Consider the following 21,965-nt stretch of genomic DNA (forward strand, 5'->3'; position numbering starts at 1 on the left):
AAGCTTGCATTCTACGACGCGGCGGCCAACAGTGCGCAGCTCATTCGGGGCCGGTCACGAAACCATAAGTAAACAGATATCGTTTCTCCGATTACACTCATAAATGAAATTTAAACGTGAATTCTGAGTGCTGTGATTGCTTAATCACGAAGAATCGAGCAACCTTTGACTTTATCACAATATTATGTTAGTTAATTAACCACGTTCTAGCTACGCAACACGGAAATCACGTTTGTATTAAAGTTTAGGTTCTCTTGTAGGTAGGCTGTTATTATTTCCCATTTAAATTTAATTTTTAAGTCATTGTCATTGTACCTGCCAGTGTAGTCTGTTATTTTTATTTAATGAACCTGGTATTTGAAGCGTACCATTCAACTACGACCCAATCATGTGCAGCAGCAGCGGTTCAATCAAAACCATATGTGAGTGTTGCGATAGTTTACTCCAAGCCGATTTTACTTGAAAACTTTGCATCTTTTAAATTGTAAGCGGACATTAAATTGCCTTGCAGAATTTCAGGTTCATTTTTTTATTTAGACCACAATGTATCCGATAAAGTTAATATAATTCTTTAATTACCGTCACAAAATGTTTCGCGAAAAACGATTAACATTATCTGATGATAATTTTTAGAGAAGAGAGTGAAATAAATTGCATAATCGATAAATGAAGGTAATGATGTCCTTTAATTAGACAACTTTTTCCAGCGATTTCGCCCTAGCATGCCGTACCCGCTTCAATAATCAATTGTCGACCCCGGATAGTATGCGAGCCAGTAGGTCAAGTCAATTAAACTTGAAAAGAAGTGACGATTCAAGAAATTATTTTGTGTTAAAATTATCGCGCCAGTTCAGAGATGAAGTCATCATACCGTATACATATGATAATAATGATTTTTCATTCGCAGCCATGGCAAAACCCGTCAAGAAAGGATTCATTTCGCGGTACAAGAGTAAGTTTGTCATCAACGTGCAGTTTGTCGGTTGCTATTGATCATATGTTACACGTTTTGAGATCAAAATTACTAGTGCCTGTTACCGAATACGACAAGTTATATTGGCACACATTTGGGCTGAATTGATATCCGGTGATCGGTGCAGAAATTGTGTTAAACCTGGATTATAAATGGATATATTCGAGTATCTTAAATGAATGTTTATGTTATCCAAGTTAAGCCTTCGAAACAAATTGGCGATATAGCTGATTTTTTCTTGAGCACACGTTATTTTTTAGGTCCTTAACGTTAGACCTTCTAACGTCCAAGCATTGAAAGCAATTTATTTTTTTCAGTGTGATTGCATTTGGTAGAATTTCTCATTTTTCAATGTAAACATATAAAAATTTATCTAATTTCCATTACTTGTCAGCAGAATAGACTACTTAGAGAGTGTCGATATACAACAGGAATCAAAATACACCATGAAAATAGCTCATTGTAAGCGTCTAAAATATCATAGCTGAAAATAATTCACTTGTCAAAGATTGGAGTTGATCCACGCGCCATGAACGACCAGATGTTCGAAACCAGCTTGACACGGGCTAAGTTCAATTCATTTGTCATTCAGAGCGCTTCATCGGCAGCAACTGGCGTCAGGAGTGGCTTGTGCTTCATGAAGACAGCAGCCTCGAGTGGTACTCCGGCCACGACGAGAGCACACTTAGGGGGGGAATTATACTCAAGGTTAGCTGTGTTGTGCATGATTTTTGTCGAACGTTATGACAGTGAAGTGCGTAGTGATCATATTGATACGAATATAATTATCAATGAAATCGAAGAATCTAGGTAACGGCAAGAGGATTTTCTGATCATCCACGCGTCAAGATCCGTGTTAAAGAATGTTAACAGATTCGGCCGCTGGCATGGAGTTACTTCATTCGCTCTTTCGTGACCCGTGATTTCCTCCTAGCCTCGAACTTCTACGACCTAATGCGATTTAATTTTACCTCATTTTGAAATATTCTTCAAAATGCAATGTATATTCAAAACAATTTGTACCAATTATTTTTTGACATTCCTGACTTGCAGGAGGCCCCGGAAATGATAGCGGCAGGGCCGTATGCCAGTTACGTGCCTGGCAAGCCAGAGCTACCGAAGAATGCTGAGCCTAACTGGCTCATGGTCTTCGGCACCGAGTCTAAAGAAGAAACACATTGGTTCCTCGCAGCTAACGATGACGATCTCAAGTTAGTCCTATAGTTGTTTTGAAATCTATATATATTATCTATATTTTTAGCAATATGGGGGAAAATCGTTAACGGTTCAATCTAGGTCAACTAATGATTGTATATGAGACCCAGAATGTACGAATTTTACTTTAGAGAATTTAGAAATGTGATTAGAACATAATTTTCGTAAAGCTGGGGTCAAATAGGCATAACAGTTAAATAAGAAAAATGAATGATATTAATAAAATTACTGCATGCAAAAATTTGCACTTTAAATTAAATTAAGACCAAATAACTATAAACAAGTTAACATCCGTACTTTTGTGTCATAAAATGCAAATTTAAATTTTAAAATTGATCTGTTCAATAATTCATTGCAGCCAATGGATGACTGCCATCAGCAACACTGTGAGTACAGAACAAATCCAATTAAACCTGCCATTATCAGTCCTTGCCTAGAATGACTCGAATTCTTCCGACCACGATACTCGAAAGAACTAATGTCTGGGAGCCGACCTCTGAATGAGCCTTAAGCCCCTTTCACACAGGGCAGTAAATACTGCCAGCGTCCGACAGTATTTACCGCCGAACCTTAGCGGACATACGAAATGTGCACTGCTGTTCACACACGACATGCATTTACTGCGGCGTAGAATTTGACGCCAGCGTGTGTCAAGCTAAAACTGCGGCGATAGATTTGCCACGACAGTTTAGCTTGCAATGGTATTCAATGTAATCTTTCACACTGGGCGGTTTTTGACGCCACATCCCAGCAGACAGTGGGGCCGTATTTTAGGTGCATAGTAAACAGCACTACAAGACTGATAGATTAAAGACTGATATTGTTACATAAATATCGGTACATAAATATTGTTACATAAACATAAAGATATACATTGATAAATATATATATTTCCTTAAAGTGATAGAGATATATTTCATAAAAGATGTATTTTCCATAAAACATATAGGTATTTCCATAAAGATGTATATACATTATTCTCACATAGAGATATATTTCCATATAGAAATATTGTTACATAAACATAGAGATGGACTGATCAAGCATAAAGCACTGCAAGACTGATAGATCCCAGCAGTAAAAAGCGCCTCGTGTGAAAGATTGCGCTGTAAATACTGCCGCGACATTTTTGACGCGCGCAGTATCTACTGCCCTGTGTGAAAGGGGCTTTAGACGTTCGTAGACTATTTCTGAACGAGCTTTACCATTAATTAAGACGAAGGTGTGGGCAGCACATGTAATCTGATTTTCTAGGGAAAGAAACTTTAAAAAGAATCTTTAATCTTACCTCTGTATTTTTTCACGAGTATAAAGTTCTCACAATCAATACCATCACATGGAAGTCGTAACAATAAATAGCAATTTCCGGCTTATTTTTGGCTGTATTTCAATGGTCAACTTGTGTTAACAGATACGCTGCCGTGATGACACGAAGAACAACTTTCGTGAAACTAACATTGGCATTCGGGACTTCAATTCGCAAACGCATTTCCCTACTATTTTCTGTTGGTTTGATAGGCATATATGTTTCCATTAGTTCATAATCTTCATATCCTATGAAGCAAGTATCTACTCTTGTCCGATTACTGAATAATTTTTGCAGCTCCCGCCGCCACCAAACCTACCCACAGCCCCAGCAGCAGGCGGAGGTCAGGCCGCCCCGAGCGCCCCCACCGCGCCTCGTGCCCCGCCACCTCCAGGAGGGGCGCCGCCCCCCTACAGTGAGCATTAAAAAGCCCAATCGTTCGTAATTGTGTGTCAAATATCTGGATGTATTATTTCCATTGAAATTGATGTCATTGCCTTGGTATATATGCAAATGACGATATATCACATGGGTTATACTTCATCAATCGACAAGGCAGAGTCCAAAGATATAATTTTGCGCCATTTGATTATCATGGTCCGATAACCGAAAAATTTTGACAGCTAAAAGGTTTATAATCGCATTAGCGACAATCCATTCATTGTATTAAAATTTTCCTCTATGATGTAACTGTAGACTTGCTCTTACTAAAGTTCAAGTGAATCCCAGGGGGGGAGGGAAATTAATTACAACAAAGACAAAGATTAAATGAAATTAGCGAATGAATATCCAGCAAATGGTACGAGACATTATTATTCGAGCAATATTCGTCCACATTTTTTAATCATCATGAAAATATTTATAGTATTTTGTGTAAGATCATACCGTAATTTATGCGGCTCTTGAAATTTTTTCTTTGGTCTAAAATCTTTCAATTATGGAACCAAATTTTTTGGAAACAATGTTCTTACTTTTTTATTCCGCGTGACAATAAAAAAATGATGCACAATCGTGACAAATTTATAAAAAATCTCGACCTTTTACTTGACATGAACGTTTCACATCCACCATAGGTCAGCATGTGGGAAGCAACGTGAGAGGAGGAGGCTACGGCGGCGGGCCAAATTACGGAGGTGGAGGAGCACCATATGGAGGTGGACCCTACGGAGGAACATATGGAGGAGGAGGTGGTCAAAACACAATAATAATTGACCGCGACCGAGGAGGAGGTGGAATGGGAAACTTTGCATCCGGAATGATGCTTGGAACAGTTATGGGAACAGGGCTTGGTTGGGGGGTACCAAGTTTCGGCTTGGGCTTTGGGGGGTGGGGGATGGGCATGGGCTTTGGAGTCCCAATGCCAAGTTTCGGTGGCCGAGGAGGAAACGTTACGACGACCGTGAGTAGCTTTTTGAGAGCTCGAGCCTCTGAAGAAGTGAATATTTCATAGCAGTCGCAATATTTTTCTCTCCAGTCCAGTATTGAGACAATAATGAGCAGATTTGTTAGGTTATTCCATCATGAGTTTTAATTTAGTTAAATCGTAGTTTAGCCAAGTCGCGGTTAACTAAACGAGTAGAATACAAAATATATTTGCGAAAGGTATTTGGTTTATTGCAGAATTTTATGAACGATGATTCAACGTGCGAGAAGTTGATTAAACTCTTCGAGTTTTATTCAATTTTTTTGGCGCTCAAAATTTTGTTTTACTCTCATAACTTTTCCGAAGTGTGAATAACACGACTAAAAAAAAACACTGTACCGATCGAGCTGGAGATTTTCTATTAAATGTAATTTATCATAACTGGTTGCTTTACTTGCAAAAATCGCATTTTTCGTAGCAAATTATTTCCAAAGTGACATGGTGAAATTTAAAGAAGCATGCCTCACGTTCATTCAAGGGAAAACAATTTCCTTACGAAAAGCTTCAATTCTTTCATTTCCGTCAGTGCAGCACCTCGTTACGAAGGTCATCGACTTCGAACTTTTCTTTGAGACTCTTTCGAATAATTGCCAACATTAGAGAATTCTTCAAGATTTCTACAATAAAATTTAGCATGGAAATCTCAAACTGTAAAACTTCAAATTTATTTAATAACTAAACTACAAAGGTGCTACAAGTTCCTAAAAAATGTACGTCTTGCCCAAATTAACGTTAATCAACGTAATGTCCTTCATCCTTTTAACAAGTTTTCAAATTTTTTTTTAATCTATCGCTGATGAATAAGTGCATCATATTGACATTTTAATCGACCTAAATTAATCCTTAGTTTCTCTCTACCTACCCGAAATTGCCCTTTAGTTAAGTCATAATTCTGTGTCACTGCATGTCATGTTTTAATGGTAGTTGTCTTTTACAGGAGACCAACATAACAAATAACTACAATACGACGAATTATAATGGAGACGCAGATAATGGTCAAAATGCAAGTAATCCTGGAGGAGGTGGCGGGACTGAAACACAGGTGGCCGATGACACAGGAGATGCTGAAATTTTCAATCCCAGTAATGGAGGAGCGCAAGAGCCAGGGGCCGAAACTGGGGGTGTGGACGATGGACTGATTTCTGGCGCGCTAGAAGGAGACGAAGGAGGCTTGGAGTCTGGCCTAACTCCCTTGGAACAAAGTCTACAACCCGGGAATGACTACAACTTTGAGAGCAGTTATGGCGGAGGAGGCGAGCCGGACATGGGGTTACAGTACACTGATGATTACGGAGGAGGTTATGATATGACGGGAGGATACGGCTACGATATGGGAGGAGGAGGCGACTTCATGGAAGGTGATGACTACATGGGAGGTGGTGATGACTTCGACATGGGCGGTGGGGACTTCGACATGGGCTTTTAAAATTTGCAATCGAGACTTCATGCCTACATTTCTCATGTAGGCAAGACCGTATTAGTTTCAAGGTGTGGCTTACCAGCAGATATAACGATGAACTATTTTTTCGAGAGGATTAGAAAATACTAATTGGGATTTGCACAATGATCAAAGGGGCTTAGAGCAATAATAGTTTTTGTAGCGAATGTTATCGAAATGCCATGGATTGCAAACTATATTCGGGTAAAACTAAGGTCCTTTTTTACTATAATTTAATATGAAATTCTACCTACGATCGAAACCTGACAATCTTACATCAACTTTGCAAATCGGGATAAAGTATTGGCAGTAAAATTGCGTGTAAAGTTGTGACAAACGATGATTTGCAAATTACTTTAAGTTGTGGTTGAAGATTGCTTGTGAGAATTTTTCTAGTAGTCGAGATCTGTAGCTCCTTTCTACTCGTCATGCTCTGACATGTCCTAAGGTTCTCATCACACAGCATCCCTCCATTACGTAACTTCAGTCGATGGTTAAAATTAATATATTAATCATGTTCAGCAACTTCAGTAAAATAAAAGCGTATTTTCATCATTGTTCATTCTTCGTATATCCTCAGGAAATCAAACGTGAAAAATAAGTTAAGTCGATTTTATTGTGATGAAACTGGTTAATAGTTATATTTGAGAGATAGTGATGGCTGTGAGTGTTAAAATGGAACTGCGTAAATACTGCTGGGTCCTATTCATACGAACACGTACAATAATGGCCTTGCGAATTGAATATAATTGATCACACTAGCATGAAAATGAGCTTGACTCGCGGTGCGAGTTAGTAAATGAACGTTCGAAAAACTTACTGTGAATCTATGAATGAGGATTTACAATCAAGAATTAATATTTAAAAAACGGATTACAATTTAACTGAGGTCAACTCCTGTAAACATAGCAGCATAACAAACGGAAAATGTAACAAGCGTTACTATTAAAATCGGAAATAGATTCCTCCTCCGCTACAGCAGTAGCAGAACACAAATAATTCTCAGGAATAATTTTTAATTTTTTCTAGTTAAAATGTTTAGACATACAGCTTTAAATGTCTCGAGATCAATATAATAAACTGAGCTGAAGTATGGAAACGGTCCGTTAGCAGAATTCCAGATTGATAAGCATGATCCTGCTGTGATATGAAATAGGTACATACTGTTAGAATACTTGCTACTATTCACATTTCACAAGAATAAGAGCGCATTAGAATATTAAATGTTTCAAGGTTATTTAATGCAGAAGCCCGGCGTTTCCATTTCTTTATGTTACACCTAACACTTCTACAGTAATCATCTTAAAACGAATCTTTCACTCACAAAACCTTGAGCTTTAATATTGGAACACTTCAACTTACACGAGTATTGATTGATCCCTTGACTTCCGCTTTGGCATCTACCATACACTTGCTATAATAAGACACTGTGCTTTCAAACCTAAATCTATCTGCTTCATGGCCAGATTCGTAGAATTATTCTAATCAAAAGGAAAGAATTGCTAACATAACAAGCAGAATTTTTTGATAAAATAAAGGGCACACGGCGCAGAAGAACTTGTTACACCAAGTCATCCTCGTTGTGAGCACTGATCAACCGCACCTTCTACGAACACTGAGTAAGTTCGAGATGCCAAAGAAGTACAGATGTGTTCTCTAAACCTAGATCACGGCGACCAACAGTTAAGCATGGCTACAGCAGTCACCAGAGCTGGCTGGCTACAACAGTTACCAGAGCTGGCTGGGTACAGCAGTCACCAGAGCTGGCTGGCTACAGCAGTAACCAGAGCTGGCTGGGTACAGCAGTTACCAGAGCTGGCTGGAAAAGCCACCAGGAGGCTGGCGTACTCTGATCGGTGCTTGCTGGCGATGAACTTCAGGGGCAGGTTTGCTGCTCTCGGCGGGGGTCGAGTCTGCAGGAGGTTATTAATTAATAAACGATATACTCAAAAACCTTAAGAACAAAAATTCATGAAGCTCGTCGATAATCCGGGTAAACATAGAAAATTTTCATGAAATAAATTCAGTTATGTGCTATAACAACATATCAGAATTGCAATTTTAATATAAATAATCTAAACAATAATAATTTACAACAAAGATAATTTTGCAAATCAGAAATAAATGCAATGTATGAATTAAATTAATATAGATAAAAATACAGATAAAGCAGATCATTAAATAAAGCTCATAAAGCTAATGTCGATATTTTATAAGGTTATTTGTAATCAAACATTGCGTGACATGAATGTTTGCAATCAGTCACATTATAACTCGTCATATTAAAAAAAGTCAATAAAACCAGTGAGTGATTTTAGTACACTGATACAGTGCAATGATTTGCATAAGAGCAAGGTAGCACGGATTCAACAAAACAGAAGAAACCAAAGGTCCATCAATAGAATATTAACAGAAAAGCTGAAGAATAAAATTATAAGTATTATCACCAATATGGTGCAATTAATAAATCGTGTGTTAGAACGATCATTCGTAGGGGAGAAATTATCTAAAATCAAAATCATGTATTTTCAGAGAAAGTGAGAAGTTCGTAAAAACAAACCAAACTTTCAGCTTAATAAAGTTTCTTTAATTAGTCCAAGCGTTACTCTGACATTCAAGGGCCTACATGAATGTATATATAAGCGTCTTCACCAATACGCTTATATACGAAGGCAAGCGGACGTTTGTGCTGCGGATCGAGGCCTTCAGCTCAAGCAGTTGTTAATCAAACTAGCGTCCCAAGGCGCTTTCAATTCCGGACTGTAGCATTGATTAAATATATAATTCCACTTTACTCGACATTTATGGTATGATGGAAAATTAGACAAAAAAATTTCAAACAGACGAAAATGACACGTGGCCGTAAATCCCTTTATTTCCTCGGTCAGATTTTGTAATGAATGAAGAGAACAGTTAGATAATGGCTTCACGGACGAAATAAATACTTGGTGTAGCACTGTAGCTAATACCAACTTTTTACATGGCATATAGTGAGAGATGATCCTAGGCTGGTGCCAAAAAAAAAAAAACATCGATTTTTCATCTAGATAGTGAAGTGCAATTACAATGTGAGAGTATAATAATATTTTACATAGTGCTCTACGAGTTAAAATAATAACAACCGTTTTGTGAATAATTATCATAACATAACTAATACGCAATAACGACTGGAATAAATCTATACACCTCGCGAGTCAGACTCACAGGCGTATGGGGCCCTCAAGAGTAGAACCCGAATGCCCGGAAATGTCGGTCAGAGTAAACGTATAGCTTTTTTCAGAAGAACTATTGAAGTACCGATAATCAACCTATGGTCATCTGAAATCCACTGTTAGTGATACGTCATGCACCAAAAGATGAAGGCGCTTACTGCCGTTGGTAGTTGAGTATGACTCATCAAACGAAGGGAAAATGCTGCTTCTCATGTGATGATTGGAAGGAGTCGAGCGAGCAACGTGAGGCTTGCTGTCTGAATTTTCAGTGCCGAAGAGTCTCCCTTTAGTGTCGGCGTTGACGGGGCTGGGCGAAACGGGTGTTTTGGGAGCAGATTCAGCAACGTTTGAAGTTTCCTTGGTGCCGTTGGTGTGAGCCTGAGAGTCATTACACTTACCGTTGGCCTCTGCGGAAATTCCGTTCGACTTACTCTCCATCAACCCGTTCTCGGGAGAATGAGTGCCGTTAGACGTTTTATGATCAGAAGAGATACCATTTGTTTTAGCAGAACCCTCCTCAGTACCAACCGACTCTTTCGTCGCATCCGCAGCACCATTTGTGCTCGCATCACGAGTGCCATTAGGCTTAGAATCATCTACATTCGACTTTGAAATCGACTCGCTGGCCGTACCATTACTGTCAGCTGATGAGGAAGGAGTGGTAGGCTCAACAGTTGCAGGTGCCTCAGACTCTGTAGGACTGCTTTCTCCCACACCAGGAGACTCCGCAGCAGGACTCTCTGCATCATCAGCACCTGCTGCAGAAGTAGACTCTTCGGGAACGGCTTCAGCAGCAGCGGCGGCGGCGACACCTCGAGATTTAGTAGGCGGAGGAACGTCGTCATCGCCAAAGCTGATGGAGGAGCCACCGCCAGGAGGCTTCAGCACCCTGTTACAAGAAACGGGAGTTTAGGAGCAGGTCACTAGGTTATAGATTTATATGTTACTTTAAAGCGATAATTTAGAAGAATCACATCTTAGAAGTTATTAAGAAGACCGAGAAATTATTGTACGATCACAATGCATTATTTATTCAATCAAAGACAACAGATTAATAATATGCGGAGAGACAATCTGTATATTAGACTTCATGCAGATGGACTGCATTTTACGAGGTAGGATGTGGCGAAGTGCTCCTGAAAAGATAAAGATATAAAATGTGAAAAGGAATACTAGTGAACATTTTTCGTCACTGTTGAATGGAGAAGACCTCACTAGTGCTGTTGCCGGGCGTTCTCGGCTAAAAATACACTTCTAGGCTCGAGACGTTCGACTCCGGGGCAACGCACCCCGGAGAGGATTACGAGAACCTCAGCAATTGAAAGAAGGAGGAACGCAGACAAGTAATTTTATCAAATTGCAGATGGTATGAATCAACACTTTTCCCTTCCTACTTCAGTGGCGGCAGTAGTATCTAGCTCTTAAGAACACGGGCATCCTAAATTTACAAACGAGATTAGAATGAACAGCCAGCCTCTGTCTATTAATAAGTAGAAACCAGAATAATGTTTATAAATCCGCCAGGAACTGGAGCCAATCGAGCAAATTCACGAGGAAAAAGAAAGCATTCGCAAACGGTAGCTATATTTAAGTTCACATGTATTAATTTCAGGTAAACGTTTACTAATTTTTCTGCTCAGTTCAACAAATTTTAAAATAACACAATGAGTACATGAAAATATGATTATACTCAAGTACAAGATGGTAAAGAAATCCATGAACCTTCAGAATGCTAATTCTTTCTGGTTGGAAATAATTAAATATCTGTATGTGATAGATTCACACGAGTGTATCCACTCGTCAACGAAAACATGCACTAATGAGGCCATGAAGGTGGCGGCGCGGCGGGAGCGAAGGTGGTCACAGAGAGCTCGCCGTTGTTCATGACCGACTAGATCAATACGCATGCTGCCGACCTTCAAAGCTGTGGCGTTGGCATCAGGTGCTTCATGGAACTAGCAAGGATAGCCTACATTTAGTCATTGGGGTCAGCGGTACTGAAACGTTTTTACATAATGATCCTGAAACAAGTTGTAGGACGGCAAGATCATGAGATATCAGTATGAAATAACCGGTGTGCACAAAAGTGAGTCCTGTCACCAGATTATTATTTGAAGAACGAATCTCTACTTTGATGAGAACTTATTATAGGACATAATGACACACAGCTAAGTCATAATGACACATAATGACTTCAGCAGCTAAGTGTTACCATGAACACACGTTACGAGATGTGTGATCAAGGGGTTCACACTTGTTGCTCGACTCCAATGGATAGCGAAACTTTACTTCAAAACTTTAAGAATAGAACAGGGAAACGCTTTTGCATCATTCAAGGGGCATGCATGATATCGTAGAAATAGATTTAACGTGGAAAAGAAACGTCCGAAACATGCAATCGTGTGAGAGCGTTATTAGCGTTTGGAACATTTAGACCTGGAAACAAGTTTATTTATGTAGCAGCAAAGAGCAGCGAAAACGCGAGTAAACAGTCTTTCTCAAATTAATCTGATTATTTGTTTTAGCCTATAACGACATTCCAAAAATAGTATATTAAATTTAGTATTCCCTGCCGTCATTTCAGTAGGGATTGCCAAAATTAAAATACTTAAATTTTACTCAGAAACGAAGGGCTCATCGTAGTCAGTCACATCACTTACCTGACAGTTTTAGGATTCGGTGCAGCATCACACTCGAGGTGAGGCTTTCCACCGGGAGGATGAGTTACTCTGCAATTGAGCGTTCCCCAAAAGTTGACGTTAATATATCCTGTAAACTATAGCACGCCCGACTCAACGAATAGCGTTAATTTAGGCCAATGGGACTAGCATTGCATCGCTCAGAATGATTTTCACTCGCAACGAACGAAAATGAAATACGTCTTGAACGTCCAAAACGCATAATAGGAACGTGTTTCATTCAAGTGCTTCATGGTAATTATTTAATGAACTATTTTAATGGTAAATTGACGGTACTTCGAAGTCACCCAAGAGAATGCTTTATGCAATAAGAATTTCAGTCATAAAAACGTTGTCGCTTAAATCGATATTTTCTGCGTCTCTTGTAATTAATTAAACTTCCGCAATTTCGAATGGACGAAACGGGCACCCCTCAATTCAAACCCCGGCTAAGATATTAAAAATTACTACATTGTACAACATCTCTAAACTATGAGGCCAAATAATCCTCAATATGAATATTGCGTATGTTTAATGAAAAAAAAAACATTGACATGAATGCAGACGCTCGTTGAGCAACGCACGAAGACGTCGGCCGCTGACAAGAGTGCGGTCACTCACGCGATGCAATCGATGCATTGCAGGTGAACTTCCAGGTCATCAGATACGACAAGATTGGGCCACACTTGCAGTATCGCCATTCATTATTGATGGCGGGCAGATTAAGTGGCCTAAATAACCTTCCATGAACACGGATGCAAACTGTGTGTGCACCAGAATGTCTAACAATTTCTGGACAGTATATCGATGAGCAATACAAGCTAAATAAACGTGAATAAATATTACAATTTTTCTAAAAACACCAAACCATTATTCTTTGCCTATAATTACCAAAAATTTTGAAGAACAAATTTGGTATATATACACTAGAGAAACTATCTTCATGCAAACAACTATGACAAACTTGAGGCCGTCGTGCAGACATGCAAGCCCTTAAAAACCGTAGCCCGATATCACATCCATCTTTGAGGACAACTTGTGTCATGCGTGCCATGAAGATATGAGCAAAATTAATGGAGTCGAGTAAACAAACCTGGAAGGACCTATCATATAAGCGATACCATCATCAGCCAAGCCTCAAGACACGGGCGGGTCTTGCCATTCAACGTAAACACCGCAGAAAAGACGACACCCAAAGCAAGGTGACTTGCCCAAACTTTCTATCCTTACAGGAAGGCAAAGCAAGAGAGGCGTGAATATTAATCTTACACCTCAAAAGAAGTTCTATAAGACATCAATCACCAACAAACAACGGAATGAATATTATAAAATGTTCTAAAAAAATTTCGTGCTGATTCCCTCCTTTTCCCACAGAAAATTGTGCAGGTTGATAATTCATTGCCGTTTGGAGTAACTGAGTATCAACTGAAAAATATAGTAAAATGAACATGCGAAGAATAAAATTTTGATGGTAAAAGTTTCAACTTTCGGGTTGTGAATAGAAAGGTAACTAGCCCGACTTGCCGTCGTCTTGACCTCTGAGCGCGAGAAAAATCCCCTGGAGCAGCCACGAGAGAAACCGACCAAGAGTGGACCGGCGATCGCTCAGGCGACCTTGGTTGTGGGCTCTACACAAAGGTATGATGGCGCCCACAGGGAAAGTGATAGCCGTTGCACCATGTGTTCCATTGGTCAATAATGAAAAGTCTAGTATTTTTTCCAGTGTCGTTTTTACTGCAAAGAACTCTAAAACGATTGCTACAAAGAAAAATATATACATGTATAAGATTCGATGAATGTCTTCATCAAAATGAAGCTTGAAGCAGATGTGCGGAAGAATTTTGGTCACCACCATAAAACATGGAAGCTTCGCTAGACCAGTGCAGAACATATTATAAGTAGCAAGATCTTATGGTTATAAGTATAAATGTTTCAGTATGAACTACGAAATTGCAGACTAAAACGAAAGACTATTGCCTAAAGGCACTTAAATTCCAAAAGAGTCATACCTCGTTGTAAGTGGGAGCGCCTGTCACGAGTGCATTTTTATGCCTTCATTAAATTTTTGCATAATTTCAGAACGAGGAAGCGACAGGCACACCGCGAAATGCTGCATCCCCGATTTAGCTAGCATGGCTAATGCTAAGTTCAAGGATAAAAGCTTAAGGTGCCAAGGAAGCACTAATGCATTAGTCACCAGTTGACCGTCTCTGCTTTCCTCCGAGCCACGCAATGGAGGGTACACAATGCAACTATGCTAACAACCATAGAAGAATCTTTAATAAAAGTGAAGAATCCACGGTTATTCTATTCATCAAATGTAATATTATGATGAAAGAGAAGCATACTTTAAAAAGGTCAAGAAGTCTTAGTTCGTTAACCAACTTGCACAGGATAAAACATAATAAAAATCTAATGTGGAAATAATGGATAGTAAGTGGAGCGTTGCACTTAGCATAGAGGGATATCAAACAGAAGCTTCGTCGAGTATAAATGAATTACAATGCTACCATTGTGGCCCGATCGCACTCCACCCGACGCTGGACTATTTAGGGCCTTAGGCAGACAGAGCAGCAACGCAACGCTTGTGAGGCCTCGAAGGGACAGCACGCTGTGAAACAGGATCTCCCACGCACTTTTTGATACGCAACGTCAAAACCGAAATTTTTTCATAACATACGAATATAAATTTGAGTTTACTTACGAACGCGTCTTTGCGTAATGGTAAAAAAATAGAATATCTCCGGTCGTCAACGATTATCTGCAGAACTGTGGTTTTAATCGCAGTAAAAAATTCAACGCGATCTTCCCACACGTAAAGCAGTTCCATAGACCACAGCCGTTAAATATCACAATATCAGCACAACCCTTAACAGGACCTCATGGTAGATCTCTGGTAGAAAATTTCGTCCACAGAAATTATTTTAAAAATTATAAAGTAGATCCGAGTGTTAAACGAGTAAAATTACACAGAACAAAATGTTGCAGCCCGACGAATAGAAGACAATTTCACTCGAGTTGCCTGATTGGACGCCTCACGGACGCGGTGTACCGTATTTTGAGAGTGAAGGAACGGAGCTTCGACCGTTGTACCTACAGAGCCGCCTGCAGAACAACAGTCTGAGTGAATAGAACTAACAGTGAGAGGTTCGAACATAAAGAATCTTTTCGTTAAACGTGGCTGAACAACATTTTGTTGCGCGGCCACAGGAAAGCTCTAATTTTCAAATAGAAATAATAAAACTAGGAATCAATGCTCGATTACTGAAAAGATTTTCCCACTAAATAATGACAAGTAAAAATAGACGGGTGTTTCAAAGAACAAAAATGAAATAAAGACTACAGTATAGGATCAACGACCGGAACGAAAAACATCAGGCGGTTCTACAGATGAGCAATAGAGCAGCAGAGAATCTAAAATGGAGAATTTTCTGTAGGAAATTGCAAGCGTATTATTGATATCTCTCGAGCGTGCATTTGCGTTGTCGCTCTCATAACCTATACACATCAAACATGGCTATATATCAAAGTTAGCCTGCCTGATTCAAGTAATTGGAAAAGGCGCTATTCTTAAAATGAAGTATTTTAAAAATCAAATCGAATTCACGTCTCAAATACTGAGGCGCGAGACGCTTGAAAGCATTGCGACGGAACTAAGTTTGTTTGCACCCTATGACCCTCGCAACAGCTTACACTCAAATGTTACAAGTATTGTGCCAAAGATTTCGTAGAGCCTATGAATCTAGTGCTTTGTTATTTATCCGTTCCCATCCTTCCTTGTGTCTCTTTACTTTTCGCTTGCTATTAATCTTATGTGTGACATGCCCTCGTAGTTTGTTTGAACCAGACGCCACGATAGACCACGATTATTCGGAGAATAATAATAATTATAAGAAAAGATAAAAAACTACCTATTTATTGACAAAGCCCTACGTTTCCAGGTCAGCTGAAGAGAAAGAATTTGTTTTCTCGGTTAAATAATGTAACAAATTGAAGTTTAGAAAACTCCATTAAATAAGCAACCAGTCTAAGCTCAATATTTTTACAATACCCAGAGCTTGACGTAAAAAGAGACGCCTGCGTGGGTACGGAGGCACTAAGGCCAAGTTGATAGAGAAAGCAACGACTACCGGATGCTCCAGCAGACTATACATCCACCGGGTTCGTTGAAGCGATCTTCAATTAACAAAAATACGACACCAGCAAGAAAAACAATACCACCTTCTAGGTTCCATGGCCCGAACGGCAGAGTACGGTACGCGTTTCCTAATTTCGCCTTGTCATTCGGATGGAAGAATAGCGGCGACCTAGTCAAGCAAGCATGAACCGACTCGGGAAGAAGCAGCGAGTGAGAATCGAAACAGAATTTTATTTCAACAGTGGCTGCGCATGTACTAATACTTAGTCAGGCGCGCCAAAAAGACGATATGGGTGCAAACAGCGCCTTGAAGTATCAAATGAATAAACACGTTTCATCGTCAACTAGCAACGGAAGCTATCAAAGTTGCGGTGTAGGCACCTGCAACAAGTTCCGCAAGCTTTTTCTTAAATGGCAATCATAGGACATCGCGGTTAGAAAATTACAGCCTAAGGAAGGGAGTTGAGGCTGCCGGAGCAGCCACAGTTAAGGTTAAAGCCTTCACTAGAACAGGAAGACACTAATGTAAAACGAGTACCGCAATTTCAGGATCAAGAACAGGTCAAAATCATCTAGCGAGCATAGCCCGCCGTAGCGCTAGTGGTATTCAGGATCAGACGTGCAAGGCTACATACCTCGCTTGCCCAGGTGAGGGCACGGGAGCTTGCTCCTGTCGCTCCTGCATTCCTCGTCGGTAAACATATTCAAAGCACGCAGCTATTCTCGCGCTACTACCATAGAAAGCGACATCAGAAAAAAATACTAACAAAACGGATACGGTATATAGGCTGCTGCTATGGACAGTTGGTCCGCAAGAAAATACATTATTCTCAAGCGCGTAACGCCAAGTAATAATGAAGCTGGAAGGTTGAGTAACAATCCGTGCTGCATATTATTAAATTTCACTGTTCATAGTTTCTGGAGTAAATGTTTTCGCTCATCGTTTATTGCTCTTATTAAATTAAAAAATCAATATAAATTATTTATTAGCGTCCGATTTAAGCGTAGACTATCATCTTACTAATCATGATAGTGCGAAAAAAATGTTTTCAGTCGTTTTAAAATTTACTTGTAACGAAGCGTTGCATTTACTACACGCCGATATTGACATTAATAACACACTGAAATTGAGACAAGTGATGTAATAGAGATTGAACACAATTCCAATTTTGAGAGACCCATATAACGAAGCGAACTATTTGATACAGTTGACAACATCAAGTATCTTGTGATCCAACTACTATGAACAACGTTGAGAGATAGAGAGACCGAATAAACGCAATAGAAAGGCACTAAACCTATCAGCAAACAAGTAAATTCGAATAGTCGATTGACGGTGTGCTGGACATCTTAACAAAAAGTTGCAATCGCGCAGCGAAAGTCAATTGTGCATTATGGAGTCCACTAAACAGTAATCTAACTCGACCATTTTCACTAGCACGTTCGACGCCAGAGCAAGATCAGAGAGCTAGGCAAGAAATAAGAATATAAAATACTCTTACTGCAGCGGCCAAGATAAACCGACTGGTAGAAAGCTACCATGCTAAGCCTAGAGTAATATTATCCGGCCGGTTAGGCAGAGAGAAAACGCTGGTCGCACCTGGGAAGTTTCAGCAGGAATTGGGCATGTTAGCTTGGAGCAACCAAGTAAAACAAACACGACGACTTCTGAACTATTTGTGAACGTACGCGTCTCAGTTGAGAAAGAACCCGTTTGAATATGGCTTAAGCTGTAATAAATCTACAATAAATTCTCATAAATTCGCCGCGGTACAATAACAACAACATTATTAAAACTGAAGTTGCAAAAACTCCACGGCGACATCTGCTGATGATTATCACCTTATTCAGTCAAAAAATTCAGGCGGTATTAGCAAACCTGCTATGGGGGCTGCACGTGAAATAGATTCCTGAATTATATGACGTATGAAAAAAAAATAATATGGATGGAATGAACGGTTTTCTTTCACCCATTCTTACGTCTTATACGACTTACTGGAGATCAAGTCTATAGTAGGTCGATTATTAGAAAACAAAAATACTTATGGGAAAATTTGCTTGTGTGATGACAAAAAGCTAATGCAGTGATTGAATGCTGGTGAATGGTGATACACTAGAGAAATAAGAACAAACCGCAGAAATATTAGTATCGTCATAGCGAGTGCATTTCTAAACCTAGGACCTAAACATGAAATTCAAAATGAACACAGGCAAAGTCAAAGACTAATAATAAGAGCATAAATGAGTCGTGTACTGGAAAAAGGTGCATGAAATGACATCTGAATCAAATGTAATAATCGGAGCATATAAAACAACAGACAAGCAAATGAAAGGCAATAAAGACGGGGTTACTGGTCTACAGACAAAAGAACGACATCAGCAGGTAACGAAAAAGCAACGAAGAAGCAGCTGGACTAAACTTGGAGAAGGAAACAAGATCGCTACGGCTGCGCGATGCCGGAAACGCGGCGAGCAGAGCCGGCGGTCACGCTGCCGGCGCACCGCTCGTGCAGACAGCAACACTACCACACCCCAGCCTGTCTTCACGTGAACGCTCTAACCTTCCTAATGATGAATTAGTGATTACCACACTCTGGGTGAATTTTGATCTCAGCACATGTCAGACGGACCTTTAAAATACGTTGAACTCTAAGCAGTCTAGTTTCATAAATATGAACCAATGTTTCGATTCAATGTTTATTCGTCTTTAGGCAAATAAATAAATAAAATTGATTGAATAAATTGTTCGTTAACTTTTCATGAACATGAGTTTCTGATATACATGCAACTTTAACAGATTAATATCCGGAAGAGCTGTGTTAACCTTTTAAGAACGAATTTAAAATGCCGGTTGTAGGAGAAATTAATTTTTCGTCGGAAAATATTAGAGCTCGAAATTCCAGAAAAGTCCATCGAAAAACAAATGAGACGAGGTAACTCATCTTCGCGCAGTCCACGAAAAAGTTTTTACCTAAACATCATCTATAGAAATCATACGAAGAGAAAACACTGACTTGATTATACTCACTTAGCTGAAGAAAAAAGTCGCTTATAAAAAAAGCCGAAAATTGTCATGGGTAATGACTATTTTCATTCCTGTGATATCGGAGGAGCTACCCTTAGAATTTATTGCTGGGAGACGAAAAGGTTTCCACGAATCATCGGGAAAAAATCAAAGCTTAACTTTGAATCTTACTCATTTGGATTTAGCAATGCAAGCCTTCCCATGGCCAAAATTTTTAGCAATCCGGTGTGAGCGAGTTACATAAAATCGAACATTTCAAATAAGCGCAATATAATTCCAAGAGACATTAACGATTTGCAATTGGTTTCATTTCGTCAATTCATTTATCGCACACGTTTCACGCAAATATTTGCAATATCAGTACCATACCTGACCATGATGCCTCTGAAGTAGTAGTGTAACACGGAAATGAGAATCTAAAAGCTGGATCAGAGATAGATATATACTTTATAATGCAATGAGTGGATATATTAGTTAAACGCGGTATTATAGATGGGACGGCAGGCGATCAGCAGACGAGATGGACGGAGCAGGGAAGGGGGAAGGTCGGACGAGCACAACTTCGCTTGACGATCCCCAACGAGCGACTGATTCATATCTCAATTCTCAACGACGAAGGCGTTGCGCGGAGCAGACGGTCACGGCGTGCCTCAGGGGCCCTTGACAGGCGACCATGTTTTGCGATCTCAAATCAAGCGTTCAGCCTCGTAAATTTTTCTCAATGTTTGGATTCACTTTCGAAACTTCAATTTGATAACTTGATTACAACAGATACGATATGCCAACTGGACAGTTGAAATATTGCATTAGTTAAGAAAAAGACGGCAAGCGCTTACTTGGCTATGTAGTGAGTCACCTATACAATGAGTCATTCAGAACGTTGGCGAAGGTTTGAATGCGTATTAGGCGAGGATGCCGATGCCACATGCCAACCAAGAACTACATGGAAACAGTTACAAGGATTTCTCTCGTATTTCGGTCACTTCAGTAAAAAAAAGCACTCGAGTTTTTACCTATACCTATCATAAGAGCTCCAAGGGTAAACTCAATGTGAATAGTGACTTGAAAAGCAAACTTTCAGAATGAGCTATAAAATTTAATATCAAGACTTCAGTACCTCTTCTTTGACCCAACAACTTTAACACTTTAACACAACTTTAACGTTTAACAACAACAACAACAACAACGACCGAAATTTAAATACCCACACATGAATAAGATCACATTAGCTGTACTTGCACGATCATGTGACGTCACAGTGACAGAGAACTACGTGACTCACGAAATAGCTAGGAAATACGGCCATACTCATAACTCACAGAATACGCGTTCGGCAGGAAATGTCGCTTAAGTAAGTATTGTATGGTACGACTTGATGGTAACATAAGTATGATCAAAGTTGAAGCAAATGAAAACGGGTGCTTACTACAAATTAGGTTCAATGGGAAATAGACGAGAGCAAAAAAAAGTTCAAACTCAAAAATGATTAGCATTATTCGACAATTTCAATGGTGCCACTCGCCCTAAATTGTTAGCAATTATATATATGTCCAAACACGAAGGGTTGCAGGAGGACAGCAAAGAATCCAATGCAAGGATAACAATGTTTTTCTCAAAATTGAGCAAATAAACTTGACCTCGACAATTAAGCTGCGTAGGCTACAGGACACGTGTAGTGTGCACGGTTATCAGTAACACTTCGATTGCCGGACGCTAGATAAGAGAATGACAGCTGACATAGCAAGATAACGCAACAGAAGAATGTCTGGTGCATTACTGTATTTGGGCATCCGGGATCTGGTACGATTAATAAACAGAGAACTTGGCTCCCTTAATTAAAGAAATTGGCTCCCTTATTTTTAATGTTAGTACATGAATATCAAAAGCATGTCAACGACTTCGTTCGGAAAGCAAAATGCTCACGCAAAAATTGAAGGTATCTAAAGTTAGAGCTAGCAGTTTTTTTTTAAATGCTCGACATTCCTCATAGCTAAGGATTTCAGTCGTGCGATTAGTAATGTAATATACAATGTTCAAACATCGGGAATTTTAAACAAGCTCGGAAAAAACTTTGAATCGTCGAAGGACTGACTATATGGTAAATTCACGAGTGAATTTTGTTATTTCAACTTCGACTTCCTTATCAAGTTGATTGTCAAAATTGAAGTACAATCAAAACGAATTTTTTTATTAAATATAATTTATAATACCCAACGTGTGGGATATATCACCGACTAGTTAGAAATAAAGTGAAGGAAAATTCGCGCAATAAAAGGCCTGCTTGAGAAGACACTATAAGGAGCTGCAACCGTGGGCGAAGCATCAAGAGGCGTGCGATGAGGACCCCGCCCTTGTGCTATAACTTCAGTGTGCATGGAGGACAGCAGCAAATATTTTACGTTAGGCTGCCTCGTCTGTTATAACAAAAATAACAATCTATATTTCGGAACGCAAAATAAGAAAATGAGTTGAAAACATGACGCAAGCTGGTAGAACAATCGCCTTAAAATTATGGACAATGTTGTAACCTAGTGTGCGAATACCGCGATTATTTTGG

General features: G+C 39.5%; 2 protein-coding genes across 6 annotated transcripts in view; one reads left to right on the forward strand and one right to left on the reverse strand.

Moving 5' to 3' along the window:
- The first annotated feature begins 40 nt into the window (after positions 1–40).
- Positions 41–6,910, forward strand: LOC108672158 (loricrin). Its single transcript, XM_047879474.1, has 9 exons — positions 41–68; positions 397–422; positions 908–952; positions 1,566–1,681; positions 2,027–2,184; positions 2,547–2,574; positions 3,792–3,909; positions 4,568–4,893; positions 5,855–6,910. Exons 3-9 carry the CDS (start codon positions 910–912, stop codon positions 6,341–6,343), a joined length of 1,278 nt encoding a protein of 425 aa, XP_047735430.1. The 5' UTR covers positions 41–68; positions 397–422; positions 908–909; the 3' UTR covers positions 6,344–6,910.
- Positions 6,911–6,952: 42 nt separating this feature from the next.
- The window catches only part of LOC108672168 (jupiter microtubule associated homolog 1), a 29,043-nt gene continuing 14,030 nt past the window's right edge, over positions 6,953–21,965 (reverse strand). For 3 of the 5 annotated variants that reach the window (XM_018159795.2, XM_047879475.1, XM_018159794.2), the window contains exons 2-3: positions 9,726–10,456; positions 6,953–8,268 (exon numbers count right to left, since the gene is read on the reverse strand). In XM_018159795.2, the coding sequence (XP_018015284.1) occupies positions 8,162–8,268; positions 9,726–10,456 (838 nt within the window). In that variant the 3' untranslated portion in view covers positions 6,953–8,161. Of the gene's footprint in view, positions 8,269–9,725; positions 10,457–12,227; positions 12,297–19,777; positions 19,984–21,965 lie in introns of those variants that run through there. The other 2 variants (XM_018159796.2, XM_018159793.2) reach the window with 2 other exon arrangements.

The sequence above is a fragment of the Hyalella azteca genome, unplaced genomic scaffold (assembly GCF_000764305.2).
Source record: "Hyalella azteca isolate HAZT.00-mixed unplaced genomic scaffold, Hazt_2.0.2 contig3150, whole genome shotgun sequence".
In the NCBI taxonomy this organism is placed as follows: Eukaryota; Metazoa; Arthropoda; class Malacostraca; order Amphipoda; family Hyalellidae; genus Hyalella; species Hyalella azteca.

Excerpts from the sequence above, each read along its gene's own strand:
- LOC108672158 (XM_047879474.1), top strand. The coding sequence starts at position 910 with ATGGCAAAACCCGTCAAGAAAGGATTCATTTCGCGGTACAAGA. Across the intron at positions 2,575-3,791 it reads TGACTGCCATCAGCAACACT|CTCCCGCCGCCACCAAACCT; the intron begins GTGAGTACAGAA and ends TAATTTTTGCAG. Across the intron at positions 4,894-5,854 it reads GAGGAAACGTTACGACGACC|GAGACCAACATAACAAATAA; the intron begins GTGAGTAGCTTT and ends TGTCTTTTACAG.